The sequence below is a fragment of the Cajanus cajan genome, chromosome 6 (genome assembly GCF_000230855.2).
Source record: "Cajanus cajan strain Asha chromosome 6, NIPB_CcT2T_4, whole genome shotgun sequence".
NCBI classification, from domain to species: Eukaryota; Viridiplantae; Streptophyta; class Magnoliopsida; order Fabales; family Fabaceae; genus Cajanus; species Cajanus cajan.
The window spans coordinates 60,516,430-60,538,594 of NC_138522.1; the positions used below are offsets into that span (position 1 = coordinate 60,516,430).

Here is a 22,165-nt window from a genome sequence, read left to right on the forward strand (position 1 = left end):
CGACTTCCACCATGTTGATGGACATCGAAACTGGTTCAACATAGCCAGTATGGGCAGCAAATGGGTCAACATCTACTTTCATTTCCTTCTCTTCAAAAGCCAGGCGACCATCAGTAATCGCCTTCTCGATGAAATCCCTGAAACGCACACAACTGTTAGTCCAATGTCCATACATATTATGATATTTGCAGAATTTCTTTCCTTTTCTTTGCTCGAAAGGTGGAATTTTATGATTCTCTGGGAGTATAATCTGTTTATCTTTTAACAAGGTATCGAATATCTTTTCTGCCTTACTAACGTCAAAACTATATTTTTTAGTCGAATTCCCTTCTATATTACCTCCTGGTTTTAGCATTTGACATTGGTACGTAGGTCCAGGGCGCAATTCTGCCAAATTAATCTCGAAATCTTCACTTACAACTTCATAATTAGAATCCTCATTTAACTCAGAACTTTCTAAATACGCTATCTTTTCTTTTCGAACGAACTTGTCGAATTTCATCAACTTTTCCTTTTCTAATTTAATTTGTTCAATCCTCCTCACTTTCTCAGCAAGTTGAGCCATGTCCCTCAATTGTTCATTTACTAATTTTTTGCGTATTGAGAAGTCTAAACCTGTTGCGGCGATTCTAACCAATTCATGTTCTGGAATATTAGTATAGCATCGAGATTTTAATTGCCTAAACCTATTTAAATAGTCATCTAATGTTTCATTACTTTGCCTTTTGATATTCATTAGATCGACTATACTAACCTTTGTTTCCTCTCGAAAGAAATGCTCATGAAAGCTACCCTCTAGCTGTACCCAAGTATGTATCGAATTAGGAGGCAGGGTAGTAAACCAGGTAAAAGCATGTTTAGTCAACGAACTTGGGAAATATTTCATTTTCAAGTATTCATTATTAGCCAAATCCCCACATTCGACCCCATACCTAGCTATGTGTTCAACTGTTGACTCAGTTAATTCTCCTGCAAATTTCGAGAATTTTGGGACTTTCACTCCACGGGGTAAATCTACTTGTGTAATATAATCTGGAAAGGCTGACACAAAGTATGGGCGTTCATTTTGACCTACATCGAATCCATGTCTATTCAATATCCTTTCTACCATTTGATCTAAATTATCATTAGGGTTCCTGGTCGAACTATGTTTTGCAAATTTCCATGCCCCCCAGGGTTTTCTGTATCGTTCAGATTCACACTCATTGCTCTCGAAGGAGTCCCATTACCCAACTTATCTCCTATTTTGTTTATTAGCTCGTAAAGGGGTGTCATGATGTTGTGCATCTGAGTAGACAACAAATTGACCATGTCATGATTACTATGGTCCATTTGTTGTCGAAGGGCCATCATTGCTTGATTACTAATACCCGTGGGCATGTAACTACCTTGTCGAATTAGTGAACCCTCCTGACTTGTTCCTACATGTTGATACGGGTCTTGCATAACAAAACCCAGTCCACTTGGCCCAGGATTATATCCCTGTGGGGATATATTCATTTGTGAATTTGGCCCTATAAAGGCATTGACATTTCGACATACGCAGGCTGGGTATTTCGCCAATTAGTTGGCATACCCCAAGGGTACTCTCTAGTAACATTTACCAACTCTTGAGTGGTATTATTATGCCTAGCATGGTTTTCAAGCAACACAGGAGGAGATCTTGCCCCCCTGGTCACATTGGTAGCATTATCAAGATTGGAGTTAGGCTGTTCTACATCTACATTATTATGGTTTACGTTCATGTTATCAGACGTAGACATAGTTCTTCCACTCCTTAATCTCATGCAATTCACACACCTAAAACTAGTCCAATTATGTTCTAAATTAAACGGGTCCCACCGGGCGTGCCAATTTGTTTACGGTGGAATTGACCATCAAATCCTGGGTTCTTTTTATTTAGACTAGCATACGAACGTATTTCAATTTAGATGTCTTACTGTGTGTTATCGTGTTACCGAGAATGGAGAGTAGGATGAAAAAGTCTTAGCAACTACTTGTTTCGAAATGTTCTTCTATTACTACTAACAAGCAATGCTCATGCAAGTAAATAATAATATGAACAGAGTGAACAATATATATGTTAGCAATGCAAATCATAGTTCATTTCGTACAATGATCAAATTACGTTACACATGCGAACATATTGATCCAAGTATATGAATACACTACGTAATTAAACAAAGAACAAGAAGACTATTCTACTTCTACTCCTAAAAAGAGAAAAAAAGTGGCCGAGAGTCAGTCATACCCAAAAACGATCTTGTGCACGAAAGCCATATGTGTGTGTAGGCAGAGAGTGCTTCAGAGTCCAATTCTAGTATGAGTTTTTCGACCCCAGTAAAGGTCCGTACTCCTTGTATTTATAGAGCAATCAAGGGCGGTTAATTCTGTACATGTACGCTTTTGACTCATAACCGCTATCCACTATATTTGCTACGTGGTCTTGACTCAATTTCCTTTAACCGCTCTTCCCACGTTCCTTGTTTTCTCGATTGATTCTTTAGTAACCGTTTTGGCTTAACCTCCATGTTCTGACAGTCTCAACTTTTCCACTATTTTCGAGCAACACTTGTTTTTTCGAGTCCCATAATTTCATCATGTGTTGATTTTACTTCTCAGGCGGCGCTATCAATCTTTTCGAGTCACATGATTTTCGAGTATGCCTAACACGCAGATAATATATGCATGCATATTTAACATAGTATCTAAAGCAGTGGAAGATGATTTAGGAGTATGAGAAGGTAGGGCTGGTGGGAAGGTGAAGGAGTGGTGGTGCATGAACAATTAACGTTAATTTCAGCCAAAGTGCCCAGGTACCGTCGAACACGGGTTTCGTTGAGAACCTCGTACGGGACCTCTTTGCAATGAATGAAACACTAGATTCTTGTGCAACCATTGCTCCCCCTCTAATGTCCTTCCTGCCCTTGTTTTCTCTAAACTCAACAGCAGAATCATGGTTGTCAACAGCACACACTTCTTCATGCACCAACTCATAACAAACATTAACACACTTCTCATATAAACAATTAGGGACGGTAATGACGGTGGACTCTGTGTTTAATCAAATTTATATAGATGCTTGTTTATATATATATGTAAGGTGAGCATTGATAATGATATATTATATGGTAACGAGTTGACCAAAATCCGCGGCTTGGAATGGTCAAGAACGGTGCAGATAGTCTAAATCAAACACCCCGATTTTTCCTCTCAAATGCTAACCATTTCACATACATTAATGTTATTTTAATTAAGTCTAAGTTCAGACTCTAATTAAGTTTATTTTGTATGCTGCACATTTCTACTTTCCGCCTTTTTTTAATGTTTTTCTAATCATGGTATGGTTTTTCCTTTCGTTTTCCTTACTTTTTTTCGGGGTCAATATTCATGTGATGTACATTACGTACCAAACCAAGTTTTTTGGTCCAAGTTAGATTTCCAAGCTTGGGGTGTGAAAAGAAATAAAGAGGTGGGAACAGAATTACATGGAGTCTAAGACCGTGACTGGGCCATGGAGCCCATATTTCATCTACCGACAATACAAACTGGGCTTGGGTTTAATTTGTTGGCCCATTTTCAATCTTGGATCAAGAACTCCAGATTTAACCGAACTACAAGTCGTATAAAACTCAACTACCGGGCCTCATCAGTAATTTAAATGATATACAGTGTTAATTTTTCACACTATATAACAACGGTGATTTCTAAATTGTTTATTGTGTACAAGTATTAACACTAGTGCATAACCATAAAACTCTTTATTTTTATGTAAAATCTATAACAAAATTCAGTTTGTTCAATTATATTTAATAGTTTGAAATTCATTTCATCAAAATTAATTTTTATAAAAAATTGAAAACAAACAGACAGTAAATACTACATGAGTACGCTTTAAGATCAATTGAAGCCGAAGTTACTATTAGAATAACCTTATCTTTTACTATAATATTATATAATCTTATCAAAATTCATATAAATGAATCTCCACTTTACCCGTTACATTTTTTCTTGTTGGCAGATAATTCTGCTGTAATTTTCTTTCATTGGTTTTTAGTATGAGCTTTTAACGCCTTATGTGCAAAAAAAAAAAACTATGAAATTCAATCTATAAAATAATATAGAAACATAATTACACTTAAAATCTACATAAATAAAAACTATTTTACCTTACATAAAATAATAGAAAATTTAATATATAACTATAAAATTCTAGTGTCCATTTGTTTATTATTAACTTATACCTAACATTAAAAAAATTCTTTCAAATTTTAATAAAATAAAATAAAATAGAAAATCAATTACATAAATTATATATTTATATGTTGAGCTGATTGATAAATCAAAAGAATCGAACTATATATTTGAAACTCATTTATTTATCAAATATAATTTTAAGTTCAACAAATTAATTATTAAATTAAATTTTAAACTATTTTTGAATTACTTCAAGTTATTAACATTCTTACTGTGGAGTACAGAATTGTTTCATTTCCTTCCTTTTTTCCTAATCTCTCCACTCAAACTCGAATTCGTCACACTGGACCAAACTGATAGGAAGGCCTATCCAATATATAATGGAACCACGAACAGGCCCAAGCGCCGAATCAGGAAGCCTCTTTGGCATGATGGATTCGAGACTTAAGCAAGTACAAGCCATATTTTAGTTTAAATTAAATTGCTGTTTGTTTTTCCTTCAAGCGTCGTAGCCCAATTATCATAATTCTTTAGTTGGCTCATGATATATACAGTTTTTTTTTAGAATATATTTTATAAATACATTTTTTTAAATAATTAAAATTTTAAAATATTTTTAATTTTTATAATTTTTATAATTTTTTAATTTTACAGTCGCAATACTTAATTCAATACTTTTTTCCTTCTTTTTATACACTTCATTCTTTCTTTTTTTCGATTTTCACATATACTTCCTTATCTTTTCTTCACTCCTATCTATTTCAATAGGTAATTTTAATTTAGGTTTAGAGTTTATTTCTTTCAATTTTACATTACTCTCTTCCCCCTTTCTCTTTCAATTTTCTTACTATTATCTTATTCCTTCACTCTTTTAGTTTTCACATGCACTCAGAATGTAAAATTACTTTTCGACAACATTATAAACGCGTGTGACTTTCTCAATAGCGTTAAAAATGTCAAACCAAATGTGTATTTTTCTTTGAGCACTTCTGCCATTTACACGTCTAGAAAACATAACAGTAAATGATTTCAATGTTTAAGAAACTATTAAATAATTTTAGTATTCCTGAAAAGTATTTTTTGAAACTTGGTTGTTAACATATTTCTGAAATGTTCTTTTCGAAACAGTAAATTTAACATTCCGAAAAATGCTTTCCAAAAATTGTTATTTTACATACTTTTGAAGAATACTCTCCAAAACACTAAATTTACTATTTTAGAAAATACGTTTCGAAAGTATGTAAAAAATACAATTCTAGAGCATATTCTTTGTAACATTGATTTCATTATCCTATAAAGTATTCTGAAAATAGTAAAATTAATGTTCTGAAATATCTTTTTCATAACATTAGATTTAATGTTAAGGTTTTTGGAGATGTGTAAGAAGAAGTGTTAGAAGAAAAAAATAAAAGTGAAAGAAGTGAGGAAAAAAGAAGTAATATAAAATTTGTGAAAAATAAGACCACCTACTAAAATAAGTGAAGAATTAAAAGAAGACAAAAAAATACATGTGAAAATTGAAATAGTGAAGGAAGGAAGTGTGTGTAAAAGAAGAAAAAAAATAGTAAATTAAAAGTTGGAGGTTAAAATTAAAAAATTAAAAATATTTTTGATTTTTTTTTTTAAAAATAAGAGGTATACTTATAAAAAAAAAAAAAGATATATATATGGTGAGCCTCTTTAGTTTCGGTGCTTTTTCTCCACGTCAGATTGTTCTAGAATCTCTCGGAGACGTTGCCAGGAGTATGGCTCAACCAGATTTCCAAGAATTTTCCCTTGTATTTTGTTCCGACATTGTTGAATGAAAAATAAGGAAGTATTTACCCAGAAATTAGCATTATTAGTTAGCCTCCATTAGGAATTTATTTCTAACACAAACACACAAATTTATTAACGAAGTCTCACATTTACATAAATGGGGCAATATTTATACAAACACTGGAGCAAATAGCGGCCATATATAAAATTCACATATGTTAATTCACTCTGTTTCCAAAATCCAAACTACTCAATCCGATACAAGAAGACGACACCAATTAAAGATGCAGTCACTCATTTACAATGTAAAAAACGGCAAAAGGAAAATTTTATTGTAAAAAAAACAATATGAATGGGCAGACGAAAACCTTGTCAACTCAATGCAGAAAAACGTTCAATGAAACCCTGAATAAAAAGGCAGGGGGAGAAAGCAAAAAAGGAAAAAAGTCAATATTATTTGAAATCCTAGTTTCTTATATCCTGGATGAAAGCAAGCTATGTTACTGTACAGTTGCAACCAGCCTTCGTAACCTGGTTCACTTGTGTACAATGTAACTTCCTCTTGGTCACATATCATTAGTGTAGGAATCTGTAAAATATATAACATCCAAAAGGTAAAAAGGATTGTATACAGTAAAATAAAATAGTAAAATCTGATGAAAAATTATAAGCCGCGTGGATTGAGTATTCTGTCTTTAGATGTCACTATTGTACTTTGCAACCGAGCCTTAAGACAGATAGACACTAAGAAAGAAATATTCACAACGTATGTCCAATAATATAAAGCAAATAATCTTAATATGATACCAAGGCTATGCTTCATTCTACATGGTAAATACATACCAAATTTGAACACTGCACCACCTATTTGGCAGTGGCAACATGATATGTTCCTAAAACTAAGACGACTCCACAAGTGGAGTGAAGATTTAACTTCATATAAGATGACCACAATGATTAATTACTTGAATTTTGGTTCCTCTATAAAATCAAGGTTCATTTCTTCGTACATGTATCATTTTTACAAGAGTCTGCAAACAAACATGTGGAACTTATCTATCGTGAGGTAAACAACTAAGAGGCACACTTGTGAGTTCTGCAGGCATATCATCATTAATATGCCCTCTGATATATGATTAATGATCTTTCCATTCATTTGTTTCCTCCTACAGCTAATGAAAAATAGCTAGGAGAAACACTTTTATGGCTTATTTCTTATTTTCTTTCTAAATTGGTTAAAATCTTAAAAAACTCCCCAACTGGAATCCTGTTCACTCTTGAACAGTACAGCGGCGACATTTCAAGATCCAACTACCAACTTGACTTTATTTACTCTATTATCCAACTGCATGTCATCTTGACATCGAGCCCACTTCCCCATAGATTTATTGTCGGCTATTTATTATTTCGTAATTAGTATAAATATCTAGTAATTTTATAAATACAACAACATAAAAAAAATCCCCCTAACTAATACCCAATTAGAAAATAATCTTTTTTATTTGTAAAGTACCCAAGTCAATGAAATTTGCCCAGTTGAAGCTTCAATTACTAAATGTTAGGAACCAAGAATATGAATGGGAAGGAAAACAAATATTTTATTGAATAGGAAGTAAATAACAAGGAATATGAGAGAAATCTATCCTCCAAGGATTTCCCCTTTTGCAATTGAGCCACTGCTCTATTCCTACAAAGGTTTACTAATCTGAATGAATGTCTCCCCTCTACCTTAATATCCTTCTATTTATAGATGTGATGGACACGAGTCTAATTAGTAACTATTCTAATTCTCTTTATTCTATATCCTAAAATTAATCATATATCAAACTTAGCCAAACATTTTCCTCCATAATTAATATGCTAAACCACATGAGCACATACTTATCATACACAAATTTCTTTTGTAAATTAGTCCAAAAAAACAAAGCAGATAAAGCAAAATGGATCAATATAAATTTAAAAAAGAAAAAGAGAGGAAGAGATGCTTTGATTTATTGACTAATGGTTCAGCAATAACTACTGACCTTATATACAGCCTCAAGCAACAGGTTGATCTAATTCTCTTATCCCAATCTGGCGTAATTGTTGCAGGTGATCAGCTATTTCCTGCAATAATTTAAGTCCTTCTCCATTGCTTGATAGGTTGACACTGTGCTTAAGGAAACTCAAGTCTGCCTCAAGAACTTGCAGCCTTCCAATAAAATCCAAAACCAAACTTCCAGTAGAAGATAAATCAATATTTCCCCACAGCACAGGGGAGTTATGTCCATTGTACCCATGTTCACCATTTTTCTCGTAAACTGTAGGTTCCTTGGATGAGGAATCATCACCAGTGGCATCTGAATTTAATTCAATTGAAGAAACAGATTCTTGCACTATAATATTATTATCCAACTTCTCACAGTTTTCTGGGGATTCTTTTTCATCATTTTCAGAATTTAGCCAATTGTCTTGACATTGATTAACATTCAGGAAAAAGTAAACTTGCTTCTCCAACTTCTTCAAACGTTGGGAAATATATAACCTTTCATCTTGAAACTCCAATGGTGAATCTTTTAGAGATTGAACATTCTGTTTTTCCAAAGACATGGGTATAACTTTAGCTTTGTCAGATATATTAGTATTTTCAGTAACTGACTTTCCAGTGATACTTTCATCCTTTTCAATGTAATGATCCAATCCAATATCTTTCACCTTCATTTCAGAGTTTGTCTCCACTAAGTTTTCGAGCTCTGATTCATCAGGGAATTTCATCCTGTAAAACTCAAGCTTAGCTTCCAACTCTTCTATCTCTTTCTCCTTCTCAACAAGAAGGTCATTAGCTTTTTGCAAAGCTTCTGATTCATACTCTGACTCCTCATCCATCATTCTTAAGTACTGCAAGGCTTCCATATGTAATGCTGCCTTTTCTTCCTGCAGCCTTGTGATCATGGCTAATGCGTGATTTGCAGCAACTGCAGAAGCATTTCTTTCTTCCTCCAGCTCTTTATACAAAGCATTCATAAGTTTCCTGTCATGATCAACTTGTCTTTTTAGCCTGTCAACTGCGCTTTCACCTTCAATTTCACTGACAATGCTTCCATCCAGAGACAAACCAGATTCATTTCGCTCAAGTGAAATCATTTTTTGAAGTATCTGCATTCCAGCAGAGTTAGAAACATCAGAAGTCTTCACTTCATCACTGTTTATAGACAATCTAGGACTGATATCGTTAACAGACAGATCAGTCCCTCTAGTAACTGAAAATTGTGACAGCAATATCTTCAAATCTTCACTAATTTTTGTACAATCTTTTCCAAGCCAATGTTCTACAAGCATGCCAGACATCTGTCTTCCTCTGTTACTGACAGCTAGCTTATAGGCATCACCAAGATCTAGCAAATTCGGATTTTGCTGACCAATATCACTAGAAAAGGGGTTTGATTCTAAACCTGCTTCAGATGTTGTCGGCTTATCAACTGACTCAATTATTTCAACAGAGTCCGTGGTCATTCTTTGCTTAGATTTTATCCCCACTTCATCAGTTGTCAGATTATCTAATAAAATAATGGACAACAGGTATATTGTCAGTACAAAAAAGCTCATGGTACTTGAGGAGTTAAAATAGTGAAAAAATTAGGAGCCTTTTTTGTTTGAAAAAATATTTACTGCTTTCATAAATAATTACTGAAATATCATCTTGTTTTTACTTTATTTACTGTAATGATTTATGAAATTAGTAAATATTTTCTCAAACCAAAAAGGCAGACTTATAATGGTTTATGAAAATAAGTGTTGCATGGTATATAAAAGCAACTGCAAAAAATAACTTACAGTTTTCCTTTGATACTTGAGCAGGAACTCCTATTTTATTTGATAATGCAGGGACTTCATTAAAGGAAATAGGCTCACTTGGGGAAGGACAAACAACATTTCTCTCAACCTGCTGCTGAGAATCAAGTTCGGCCAAACCATTCCTACTTTCCAATGGTGCTGCTGTAGAATTAGTACCGTGAATCTCTGTATTTTCTAATTGCATTCCTGACTCTGATAACAACAGCTGAAGTCCAGAAGCTGAAGTCCTGAGCTTCTCTGAAACCAAATTCTCATTTAAATCAAGGATGCAGGGCTCCACATGTTCACATGGAACTTCTATATCTTCCTTGGTGTCATCTGTTCCCCGAACTGGTATGCTTGTACCATCATCATCAGATAAGGAAACTTCTGCTTCAGACTCAGTATCAGAAGTAACCTTTAGCTCAGTGTAACCTACATGAGACAAAGGATCCACCTGTTTATTTCTAAGGCGTGCAGCTCTGGTTGATGCAAATGGTTTTGCTCTTCTTTTCCTATGAAAATTGTTTCCAGCAACATTTGATGTATCAAAATCAGCAGCACCAGACCCAATTGACTTGGTAAATGCCAACCTTTGATCGTAACCTTTTAAAACCCATTGCTCATTACAACAAGAACAACATTTTGCAATCTCGTTTTCACCCAGTAACGGGTCCTGATCAAATCTGGACTCAGATCCCTCCCCCACTTTACCCACCAATAACCGGTAAGTTTCAGCATTGGATCTATTGATGGTAGCAAAAGAGAAGAGGCAACTTTCACACATTCCTTGAACATTTACAAGCTTATCATGTGCCCGGCAAAGGACTAAAGAAGAAATCTCCATCTTATGATTACTACAGATCAAGTCCCAATAATATCCTCTTTTCTCCTCGCCTAACACATGATCAAGCCTCGAGCAGAACAGGCAAGGTATTTGCAATTTGCAGTAACCAGCAAACTTTGTTATAACATAAGAAAAACCAGCATCAATAAACAGGAAAAAGATCAGCAACCATTCGAGAAAAGCCGATGCCAACGACGTGGCAACACTTGGGGAGAACTTACGCCACCCGGAAGACGAGATTCCTGAAGTAGCCATCACATACCCAACTCAAGTGGCTTCAAAATTAGAAAACCGATTGCTCCAAACTTGAAACAGATCAAACTTTGACCTTCTTCCCGTGATGATATAAATAATTCAAGGCAAAAGGTTGAAACTGAAATACATCCAGGAAGGGAAAAAAAAATCATAATCAGAATTATTGTTTATCTATGAACTATCCTCAGCCAATAATTTGAAATTTCATCAAAAACATTATTGACAGTGTTGGGGAGAGGGTGGAAGTGCATAAACACGATGCTTAAAACAAGATCAAGCATTGAAACTGAAGCAAGAAGTTCGAACAACTATGAATTTAATTTGATTAATATCCTAATCTTAAACAAATGAATCCATACCAAGAAAATCGTGATGCACTATAAAGTTTCAGGTAAAAGAAAGAGAAATAAAGTGAAACGTAAATGTTATTCCTGCCAATATCATCAGCAGCAAGTGATGAAACGTAATCGAGATTTTTTAAGCATAAGATGAGTTAAAGAAGTGAATAAAATTTAGAGAATGAAATAAAGAAGGGAGTAATTAGTTAACAGTGATGAGTAATGAGTTATTTAAAGGAAGTGAAAGCAATAATAGAAATAGATGAAGTGAAATACCTTATGCTATGATGATTATATTATATGATACGATATGATGCGAATGTTGAGAGAGAATATAAGGCGTTATTAGAATAGAATAGCTGGAGAAGTGGTACGAAGGTGAGAGACCGATCCACACAACAAAGTAAACCCAACCGAAAGCTTCAACTTTCCAACGGAAATCCACGCAGTATTCACATTAACTTTTTTTTTTTTTTTTTGCGGAAAATAAAAGAAAAAGATAAGAAGCCGACAAGAACAAAAAGGTCTTGTGAGTGATGAGTAAGGGAAAATCAATTTTTTTTTTTAGGTTCGTTCCTCGTATTCACCGCTGACAGCAGTGACTAATTTCCTTGCTACTAATTTCCTTGCTACTAGGGAGGCATCTCAAAGGATGGAATAACTGGCCCCAAGATTTAACGCGACTGCATACACAAGGCAGGATTCGAACCCCTGACCTTGCTTAAACGTGGATCAACCCCTACCGCTGAACCACACGCTTAGAGTTTTTGGGGGAAAATCAATTTGATCACAAACAATTATGTATTATCAAATCGATAAATGTATTATGTAATGTGTCATTAAATTACGGTATTAAACTTAATTAGCTAATAGAATAAAATATTTTAAACTAACAATGGATATCCATTTAACTCTTAAAACTAAAAAGTATTTTAAGCAACGCGCACTAAACTTTTATCATTCAATGTCAGTAAACATTCCAAAAACTAGTATAGTTGCCGTTGTCATATTAAAATTATTACCTTGACTGATATATGATAATTAAACTTTTCTATTGTATAAAACTGGCCAAATAATGATATAAATTTAATTTTATTATATTATTTCAATTAAAAAGTTATTCATTATCGAGAATAAAATTAAAAATATTATCCTAATTTTTAAGATGATAGATGATCTAAAATAAATTAAAATATCAAATTTTATAATTATTTAAAATATATAGCTACTAAATTTCAAAATTTGACCAAGTAGTTATTTATTTCACTCTCTATGATTTTACATTTAACAGGTTTAATAATTAATTTTATCATATATTTCAATTCAATAAGTTAATATATTAACTTTGATATTTTAATTAATTTTATTATGATTATCAATTAATTAAATTGCTAAAAAAATTTAAAATGCCATATTAATTCTTACAATTACTAAATTACGGTTAATATTTTAATTTTTTTATTAATATATAATTTTTAAGAATTGTTTATTAATAATAAAACTTGTTGACATTATAAATATTAACATTTTGCACAGCATAATACTAAATTTATGTTAATAATTTTTTGTTTTGATAATCTTATTTTAACCTATCTTATAAACAATCTTACCGTAAATGTTACTACCTGAAACAAAATTACATTTCATGTAGATTGATATATTTGATTTTAAACTAGATATACTTTTTTCGGTCACTAATTTAACCTATAGAAATAAATATGTTGACATATTTTTTTTAAAATTTTATCTTTGAAGTATTAATTTAATGATTTTTTTATAGAAATAATACGATAATACTATAATAGTAATATTATTATTATTATAATGTGACAAACTTTAGCAAAAAAGCACAACTAATGGTCGGTTGAAAAGTTGAAAATGACCAATGCAAGATAGAAATGTCGGCTAGTATGGTGTGGTGTGGTGGGCGTGATCTTAAGCACAGTTCTATTTCCAATCAAATAATGCCATTCGCCCTTTTATTTGAAACATGATTGTTGAAATATAATCAATAAATATAATTTAAATAGAAATTGTAAATAGATAAATAATATAGTATTTTTACTTTCTTTTTTTTCATTCATCAAACTTATGATAATAGCAATAGAATTCAAATATATGATAAAAGATTTTTTTTTTAAATTATCAATAATATATTTAAAAATTAATATACTGAGACAATTATTTAGTATCATTTTTTTATCATTAAATTGATTGATTTTATGTGAAAATATTTGACAAATTTTTTAACAAAATTTAAATATAAGAATTAAAGTAAAAAAATTTAAAATATAAAAATTTTAAAAAAATAATTTTAAATTTAAAAGATTAAAAATAATTTTGCTTTAAATTTAAAATACTAAAAAATATATTTAATCCGTTAAAAAATTGACAAATCTTCTCATTGAAAAGCATGTAGTCAGCAATAAACCAATGTAGCTTAGAAATTAAAAAAGTGTCACACATTTTCGCAAATCAATGAAAAAATAACAAGGGCGAGCATGAAATAGAAAAACATTCATTTCAAAATAAATCACTAATAAATTGTTTACTTATGAACTCATTTGGATTCGATTGATTTAATGAAAAGAAAACTACCAATTTTTTATTGACTTAATTGATTAAATAAAAAATTGAATTAATTATTAAATTTAAATTTTATTTTAAAACATTATTATTTTTTTATTAGTAGAAATAAAGACATTTCGTGTCTTATTTAAATACACATATTATTAAAATAAAGTATAATTATTATTATTAACGAAATTGATATATTTCGGATTTTTATTAAAAATAAAATTAAAAAATAAGGTTTAATAATAAAAATATGTTGGTTTAACTGTGTTATAATTTGTTCATAAATTTTAAGATTTTGGACTCAAATCTTAAATTTGATAAAAATATTAGTTTTTAATAATAAAATAATATAATAATCTATTAAACATGAAAATTAAGGTGATTATTAAAAAATATATTCTCTTTATATATTAGTATAGATATAATAATAATTTTTTCAAGATTAAAAGACTTTTATAATTTTTATCTATTATTGTTATGCAATTTTTTATTTTAAAAGTTAAAACTGTAAAAAATATTATGTATACAAAAATAAAAAAATATATTTTGTGTATAGATATAGATATATTTTCTCTTTATTTCTTTTTTATACTTCTTCTAAATTAAATGCTTTTATTTTCAATTTCTTTTTCTGTTTTCTATTTCTCTCTTTTACATTTCTATATATATATATTTTAAAACTTTGAAACCATTCATTGGAAAATATCTGTATAAATGATTACAAGTCATATCACCATCAAATACCAAAAATGGTATAATTGAATGAGTGGTGACTGTAGAATGTAGTTATGCAGAATGGCGGAAGTGCAGATTCCTCGAGTGAAACTTGGAACTCAAGGCCTCGAGGTATTGAATCTATTCATATTAACCCTATCTATAGTCCTATTCCTCATTCAACTAATTTATCTTATTCTAGTGCATTATTTTGAGAAAATTTCCATATCTGAATAGGTTTCAAAGTTGGGGTTTGGGTGCATGAGCCTTAGTGGAGTCTATAACGACCCTCTTCCGGAAGAGGAAGACATATCAGTTATTAAGCATGCATTCAACCAAGGAATCACTTTCTTTGACACTGCTGATGTTTATGGGGCCAATGCTAACGAACTTTTGCTCGGAAAAGTAACCTACTCTTTCCACCCTTATATATAATGCTATAATTAATGTACACGACTTTTATCATTTTCTTGTAACTCATTATAAATATGTATTACTTTTATCTTTTTTAATGGATCAGTGGATGAGTTACTTACGTTGCAGAGTGTTTCACTATTTGATTCTATTGAACAGGCTTTAAAGCAGTTACCTAGAGAAAAGGTGCAGGTAGCAACGAAATTTGGGCTTTCAGGATTAAGTTTTCCTAAAATACAAGTCAATGGCACACCAGAATACGTGCGATCATGTTGTGAAGCTAGCTTGAAACGCCTTCACGTTGAATACATTGATCTTTATTATCAGCACAGGGTGGACCAAACAGTACCCATTGAGGAAACAGTTGGGGATTACTTCTTCAAATGCACCTTTAAATGCCTTAAAACTTATTATTAAGTTATTATATACTTGTTACTTTTTATTACATATTATTAATAAGTTTGTAATGATATAGGTAGGTGAACTGAAAAAACTGGTGGAAGAGGGAAAAGTGAGGTATATAGGGTTATCTGAAGCCAGTCCAGATACAATAAGAAGAGCACATGCAGTTCATCCCATCACTGCTCTACAATTAGAGTGGTCCCTTTGGACTCGTGACATTGAGGACGAGATAGTTCCTCTCTGCAGGTTAGTTCAAGTTCTTCTCCAAGTTCATAGGAATGTACAACTTTCATAATTGTTTCTTAACTAAAATAAATAAATAATTTGATCATCTCTTTAAGTGTATTTGTTTCATGAAAATTGATTCTAAAAAATATTGAGTTAAAAATGTCATATTCTCATATTTGTTTAGAGTTTTAAAAAAATATTTTTGAATATAATTTATTTTCGAAAAAGTAGTCATAACATAATTCATTTCATTTTGATTCTTAGAATGAAGAATGAAAATGTTATATTTACATAAGAATGTAGAAAGTTATATTTTAACCCACTTATTCAACTCATCTTCTTATTTTAAATTAATTAAAAATTTATAAATATTTTCAAAGAATGTTAAAATCCCACTAAACACATTTTAATAAGAAATGTGATTTTTGAAAAAGTAGTAACATACCTCAAAACCAATGTTCCATTTAATCATGAGCTACATGAAAAGAGTGTAGAAAAATAAAAATGGAAAAATGTTCTGATTGCTAATGTTATGTGGTTTATGTTATAATGAAGTACTTACTTAAAGCTTTTATTGCTAATGCCAGGGAGCTTGGCATTGGAATTGTACCATATAGCCCTCTTGGTAGAGGATTTTTTGGTGGCAAAGGAGTTCTGGAAAAAGTGCCTGCAAATAGTATCCTGGTACAACGTTTTAGCAGTTACTTGGGTGTTTCTGCTGCATATTGTAGAATTTTTGGATGTGAAAAATAGCAGATAATGACAATCAATGCTTCATCTTGAACCCAAATTACATGTTGAGAAAATGTGTTCCCTTATTTTATATATAATTACACAATATGGATGCATTCATCAAATTTCAAACACTGTGTGTGTGTTACAAACAAAGTAATGATGAAAAGTATTTCAACCATGTTATTTTTCCATTTCACTTATCAGACTGCACATCATCCCCGCTTCCAAGCAGAAAACATAGAGAAGAACAAGAATATATATTACCAATTAGAAAGTCTTGCTAAGAAACACCAGTGCGCTCCTCCCCAGTTAGCATTAGCATGGGTTCTCCACCAAGGAAACGATGTTGTTCCTATTCCTGGTGAGTCACCGAATATCTTTTCTTCAACCAAGGACAAATTATCTATCTATATAATATATATATATATATATATATATATATATATATATATATATATATATATATATAGGTAAATGTTTAGATGTGTGTATAACTAAATTGTCTCAGTTCGCGAGTGATTAACTAATTAATCAACTACTAATTTTGAGTGGACCTTTACAGGAACAACCAAGATTAAGAACCTGGATCAAAACATCGGTGCACTATCAATGAAATTTACAGAAAATGACTCGAGAGAAATTTCTGAGGCAGTTCCCATAAATGATGTTGCAGGGACTCGACACTTCAGTGGAAATGATAAAATTTCTTGGAAATGTGCCTACACTCCTCCAAAAAATTCAAGGGTCTAACTTGAAATCCTTTTCAGTCGGATAATTCACTGATTTGTGAACCTTCAAGTGTTTGATGATGCTAAAGATAGTTCGATTGTAAGCTACCGATGTATTATGCATATGATGTGAATAAGTATATTTGTAAACTTGAATGGTTATTTTTGTTTTCTTGGTTCTGGAATATGTAACTTAAGATATGCATAATAATAGTCCAAGTTAACTTTGGACTCTTGATGGTTGGTTAATAGATGTTTGGTTGGTTAAAGTTTTTAATTTTAAACTAGTACGTGGGTATATATATATATATATATATTTTGGTTACAGTGCGTGGATATATTGTACCAAAATTTATAAGTATAGATTAAAAGAGAATGCCACTAAATTTTATTATAAAGAAAAGCAAATAAAGATTTAAAAAATGAAAATTAAAGTAATAATAAAAAATAAATTGTGTAATCGGTTTCATGTGTCTTAAAATATAAATATAATTAAATGACTAAAGTCAACCTATTAGTGGGGGTAAGTAGTATACATAATATCATAAGTCTTAACTTTATTAGTCATTATTATCATTGTAAAAAAAAAATACAAATGTTGGTAGAAGAAATAATGTTAATAAATTCAAGTAAAAATGACAAGTGAAATTCAAATAAAACGTATACTAGAAAAAGTATAAAAAAAAGTAAAATAATGAATATAAAAAATTAGGGATGAATATAGTTCAATTTAACTCTCAAATCTGATATGACCCAAATTTGATTTGAACGGGTTTGAATTTTGAAATTAAATATGATGTATTATTAAGACGAGTTTAAGTTATTTGACTTAATTTGAAATATAATATTTTTCTTATAGAATATAATTTTTTTTTGAAATATTGTACATTAATATTAAAAATTTAGCAATACTTTATAATATTATATTTATAATATAATTATTTATTTTAAAATATGTATTATAAATTATCTTAATTTAATTTTTTATTTGTTTTATTTTATAATTTAATTATACATAATATTAAGATTAATATAATATAACAAAGCCAAATTAATCCAACCTCATTCATATATGTTTTAGTTTTTGATCAAGTTAAATTTAAACTCTAAAACATGATACATAAAAAAAAATTGGATTGAATTTGAACCAACATAAATTCAATATAACCTAACCCATATTAAAAAAAAACGATGAAACATTTAGTTTCAATATTATTAAAATGGACAACTTGTTTCACATTTAATGTTACATGCCTTACATGTGTAACTAAATTTTAGTCTACATAATTATTATCAATATAAAATTCAAAATAATAATTTAAAATATCTTTTATGGATGTTCATAAAATTTATTTTTTATACGAGTTAATTAAATAATTATTACTATGTCAAAAAATTAAATATAATAATTATTACTATGTCAAAAAATTAAATATAAGAGAATTATATAACAAAATTTAATTTATAATAATACTTTTGACAACAAAAATAACTTTAATTAATGTATTTCTCTTTGTTTAATAAATTATTAGTAAAATAAGAGTCTCATATTTGAGATATGGATGTTAAAGGGGTGAGGTAGATATAGGTAATAGCTCGACTATCTATATTGTCTAATAAATATTCGTTTTGTATTTATCTCATATTTATAACGATACTTGTTGAGTGAATAATTGTAATTTTTTTAATATTCATAAGTTTTTATTAAAAAAACATATTAATGATTTCTAATTATTTTAAAATAATAATTTGAAAGTTAAAATTTAAATTATTAAAATATTATACATAATTTTATTAATCAAGATTCTTCAATTTAAAAATTAATTTAAAATACTACAATCTCATAAATTTAAATAAATTTAATAAGCTAAAATGTATCTATTTAAATTATCCATATATATTTATTTATTATTAGTTGTGAATTTTATCTACAAATATATGCAACTATCCCTAGTTATTTGTTTTAAAAAAAACCTTACAAATTTTAAAACAAAATTAATATTATCAACTAATTTTTTAATTATTATAAAATAAGAATATAAAAAATATTCTAAAAAATATATTGAATTAAATAATGGGTCTTAAAAAAGAATAACAAGGGCAAAATAAATTGACGTAGGAAAGTGAAAACGTAATTAGTGTTGAAAACATGGCCCACGTTGACACAATGAAACGAAGCGAAAGAGTAAAGAAGAAATAATATCCATATGGCTGCAAGGGGGGGACACAGAATTGAAAGAGGTGCAATCGGCAACCAAAATGGCCGCAATAGAGAGTGCAAGAGTTAAACTTGGAACCCAAGGCTTTGAGGTAACCAAACTACATTAGTCTCTTTAATTTTTTACACTACTAATACACGTCTTGTTTTTCTATGTACAGGTTTCAAAATTGGGATTCGGATGTCTGGGCCTTACTGGAGCCTACAATGACCCTCTCCCAGAACAGGATGCCGTATCTATTATCAACTATGCATTCACCAAAGGAATAACATTTTTTGATACATCTGATGTTTATGGAGCCACCGCTAATGAAGTTTTGCTTGGAAAGGTACAAACCGTTTCTTTTCTGCTAATTTTAATGCTTGTGTATGTGTAGTTAGAAATAGTGAGCACATAAATGAATTTGACATCACAATATAACCTAAAACCTTAAGATTACTGGGTGTACTAGTACTACTTAATATGTTCAACTATAACCAAGGTGGGGCTCATTTCACACTTGAATTTCAACATTTTTGTATCCTTTTAGTTTTAAGGAAGGATTTTTTTAATTGAAATGCTTATATACGAAAAAGATAAATATAGGGTGTTACATGTGTTTGTCAATTATTTGATGTTGGAGTAATGGAACTTTGTCGATGTCATGTCAATATATTGAGTTTGTCGTTCTTTGATTCTGTTGACTAGGCTTTGAAGCAGCTACCTAGAGAACAGGTCCAGCTAGCCACAAAATTTGGTATTGCGAGATTAGATTTTTCTAATATGCACATCAAGGGTTCGCCTGAATATGTGCGCTCATGCTGTGAAGCTAGTTTGAAGCGTCTTGGTGTTGAATACATTGATCTCTATTATCAGCATAGAGTGGACACATCTATACCTATAGAGGAAACAGTTAAGGAAACCTATCTATGATTTTGATCAATGATCATAGTACACATTATATACCTGTGAATTTTTACTATATGATGATATTATCTGGCATATCTCACTAGATAAGTAGATTGTAGATATATTAGTAATAAGTTTGTTATATTATAGGTGGGTGAACTTAAGAAACTGGTGGAAGAGGGCAAAGTGAGGTATATTGGGTTATCTGAAGCCAGCCCAGATACAATTAGCAGAGCACACGCAGTTCATCCCATCACAGCTGTGCAAATAGAGTGGTCTCTATGGACTCGTGACATTGAGGAGGAGGTAGTTCCTCTGTGCAGGTTAGTTCAAGTTCTTCTTGAAGTTCATGACAGTGCAATTCTACTTGAAAGGAGGGTCAAGAAAAGTGGAGTTTCTGTTGGCTGTATTTGTGTAAGCTCAACTTCACTTTTTTAATGCTTTATTGATACAGGGAACTTGGTATTGGAATTGTACCATATAGTCCTCTTGGTCGTGGCTTTTTTGGCGGCAAAGGAGTTGTGGAAAATGTTCCTGCAACAAGCTCCCTGGTATAGCATTTTAGCATTTACATGTGTCATGTACTATTTCTGCTGCTTACATTGTTAACATGTGGCAATTATCAAATAACAGTGGTCAATTTAAATCTTTAATTAAATATAATTAAATATTGGTTGGTTTGTTGTCTATTATTTAGTTACAAATACTTGTGTATTTAAGCTGAAGTATGCCAACTTTATTTGCTTTTCTCACATAAAAGAGTATAAAAATCATACATTTTTCTTTTGGAAAAATATGTTTTTTTTCTGATGGTTATTTCACTTATCAGAAAGTACATCCACGTTTCCAAGCCGAGAACATGAACAAGAATAAGAATATATATGATCGAATTGAAACCCTTGCTAAGAAGCATAAGGCCACTCCTGCCCAGTTGGCATTAGCATGGGTACTCCAGCAAGGCGAGGATGTTGTACCTATTCCTGGTGAGTGACAATATCTCTTTGAGATACTCTGAGCTAGGATCCTAAGTATCATGAATATGGTATTTTTTTTTTTATTCTTATTATTTGTCAATCTGATCAAATTATTATACACAGTATATTTTAGTCATGTAATTTGTGCACTGGTCAAATAAGTGAAGAACTATACACCTTGGTCTAGGGTGTATGGGCAGTATAGTTCTGCATTCCATGTGTTCCCTAAATCATAAATTATCTTATGATTCCAAAATCTTATAGAAATTTTTGTATTTACTTTTTTTCTTTTTAGAGCAAAGTGCCTAATTACTTCCCTTAATTTCTATGCGTCTTTACAGGAACAACCAAGATTAAGAACCTGGATCAAAACCTAGGTGCGTTAGCAGTGAAATTGTCAGAAAGGGACCTGAGAGAAGTTTCTGAGGCGGTTCCCATTGATGATGTAGCAGGTGGTATACACTACTTTGGACTGGAACACTTTACCTGGAAGTTTGCTAACACACCTCAAAAAGATTCAAGGGTTTCAACCTGAACCACTCAACTTTTCAGTTAGAGATTCTATTAAGTCATGAATTGAGGGTAACAAGGTTGACAGAGGCTAATATCAGGAAGCTACCGATACATGCTGTAGATAGTAGATGTGCAGAGAATATTACTCCTTCTGTTTTTTATTCATAGTCGTTTAAGGTTTTGCACGGGATTTAAGAAAATGATTGATATTTTAGTTTTCAAAAATATTTATTACTTACTTTTCTATTCTACCCTCTATTTTTTTATAGTATTTCGTTGGAAACATATTACTCTTTTAAATATAACATTAACTTCACATAGGTGGTTGGAGAAAAAATAAGTAAACATTAGAAATAAATAGACACATTGTTCAGTAAACATACATTAATTATCAGGGATAAAAATGAGAAAAAAATTAATAAATCATTGATTTTAGTAAAATAACAATGAAAAAAATGATAAATTTTGACAAAACGACTATGAATAAAAAATAAAGGGAGTATTAAATCTCGGAACAAAAACAAGTTCCAGTACACATGGTAGATAGTAGGGTTCTCTTAAGCAT

General features: G+C 30.8%; 2 protein-coding genes across 5 annotated transcripts; one reads left to right on the forward strand and one right to left on the reverse strand.

Moving 5' to 3' along the window:
• Nucleotides 1–6,136: 6,136 nt before the first annotated feature.
• Nucleotides 6,137–11,641, reverse strand: LOC109796138 (myosin-binding protein 1). Of its 3 annotated transcripts, none has more exons than XM_020355791.3 (4): nucleotides 11,485–11,641; nucleotides 9,769–10,988; nucleotides 7,980–9,491; nucleotides 6,137–6,544 (listed from the first exon to the last, which is right to left on the reverse strand). In XM_020355791.3, exons 2-3 carry the CDS (start codon nucleotides 10,868–10,870, stop codon nucleotides 7,993–7,995), a joined length of 2,601 nt encoding a protein of 866 aa, XP_020211380.1. In that variant the 5' UTR covers nucleotides 10,871–10,988; nucleotides 11,485–11,641; the 3' UTR covers nucleotides 6,137–6,544; nucleotides 7,980–7,992. The 3 variants fall into 3 exon arrangements, with proteins under 3 accessions (XP_020211380.1, XP_020211381.1, XP_082915325.1); XM_020355792.3 differs by lacking the exon at nucleotides 11,485–11,641 and adding an exon at nucleotides 11,230–11,457; XM_083059199.1 differs by lacking the exon at nucleotides 11,485–11,641 and having other exon boundaries at nucleotides 9,769–11,215.
• A 2,919-nt stretch (nucleotides 11,642–14,560) lies between these two features.
• Nucleotides 14,561–21,851, forward strand: LOC109806167 (putative aldo-keto reductase 1). Of its 2 annotated transcripts, XM_083059201.1 has the most exons (11): nucleotides 14,561–14,631; nucleotides 14,737–14,904; nucleotides 15,073–15,276; nucleotides 15,389–15,561; nucleotides 16,131–16,227; nucleotides 16,483–16,639; nucleotides 16,841–17,022; nucleotides 20,279–20,436; nucleotides 20,568–20,664; nucleotides 20,943–21,096; nucleotides 21,429–21,851. In XM_083059201.1, exons 1-11 carry the CDS (start codon nucleotides 14,581–14,583, stop codon nucleotides 21,620–21,622), a joined length of 1,635 nt encoding a protein of 544 aa, XP_082915327.1. In that variant the 5' UTR covers nucleotides 14,561–14,580; the 3' UTR covers nucleotides 21,623–21,851. The 2 variants fall into 2 exon arrangements, with proteins under 2 accessions (XP_082915327.1, XP_082915326.1); XM_083059200.1 differs by lacking the exons at nucleotides 14,561–14,631; nucleotides 14,737–14,904; nucleotides 15,073–15,276; ... (2 more) ...; nucleotides 16,483–16,639; nucleotides 16,841–17,022 and adding exons at nucleotides 19,160–19,316; nucleotides 19,386–19,553; nucleotides 19,913–20,116 and having other exon boundaries at nucleotides 20,264–20,436.
• The last annotated feature ends 314 nt before the right edge of the window (nucleotides 21,852–22,165 follow it).

What these genes read in the sequence shown, in the direction of transcription:
- LOC109796138 (XM_020355791.3), bottom strand. Translation starts at nt 10,870, where the DNA reads ATGGCTACTTCAGGAATCTCGTCTTCCGGGTGGCGTAAGTTCTCCCCA. An exon ending in TCAAGTATCAAAGGAAAACT is followed by an intron (nt 9,492 to 9,768) that starts GTAAGTTATTTT and finishes TTATTTTATTAG; the next exon opens with ATAATCTGACAACTGATGAA.
- LOC109806167 (XM_083059201.1), top strand. Translation starts at nt 14,581, where the DNA reads ATGGCGGAAGTGCAGATTCCTCGAGTGAAACTTGGAACTCAAGGCCTC. An exon ending in CGATGTTGTTCCTATTCCTG is followed by an intron (nt 16,640 to 16,840) that starts GTGAGTCACCGA and finishes GGACCTTTACAG; the next exon opens with GAACAACCAAGATTAAGAAC. An exon ending in TTCCTGCAACAAGCTCCCTG is followed by an intron (nt 20,665 to 20,942) that starts GTATAGCATTTT and finishes TTCACTTATCAG; the next exon opens with AAAGTACATCCACGTTTCCA.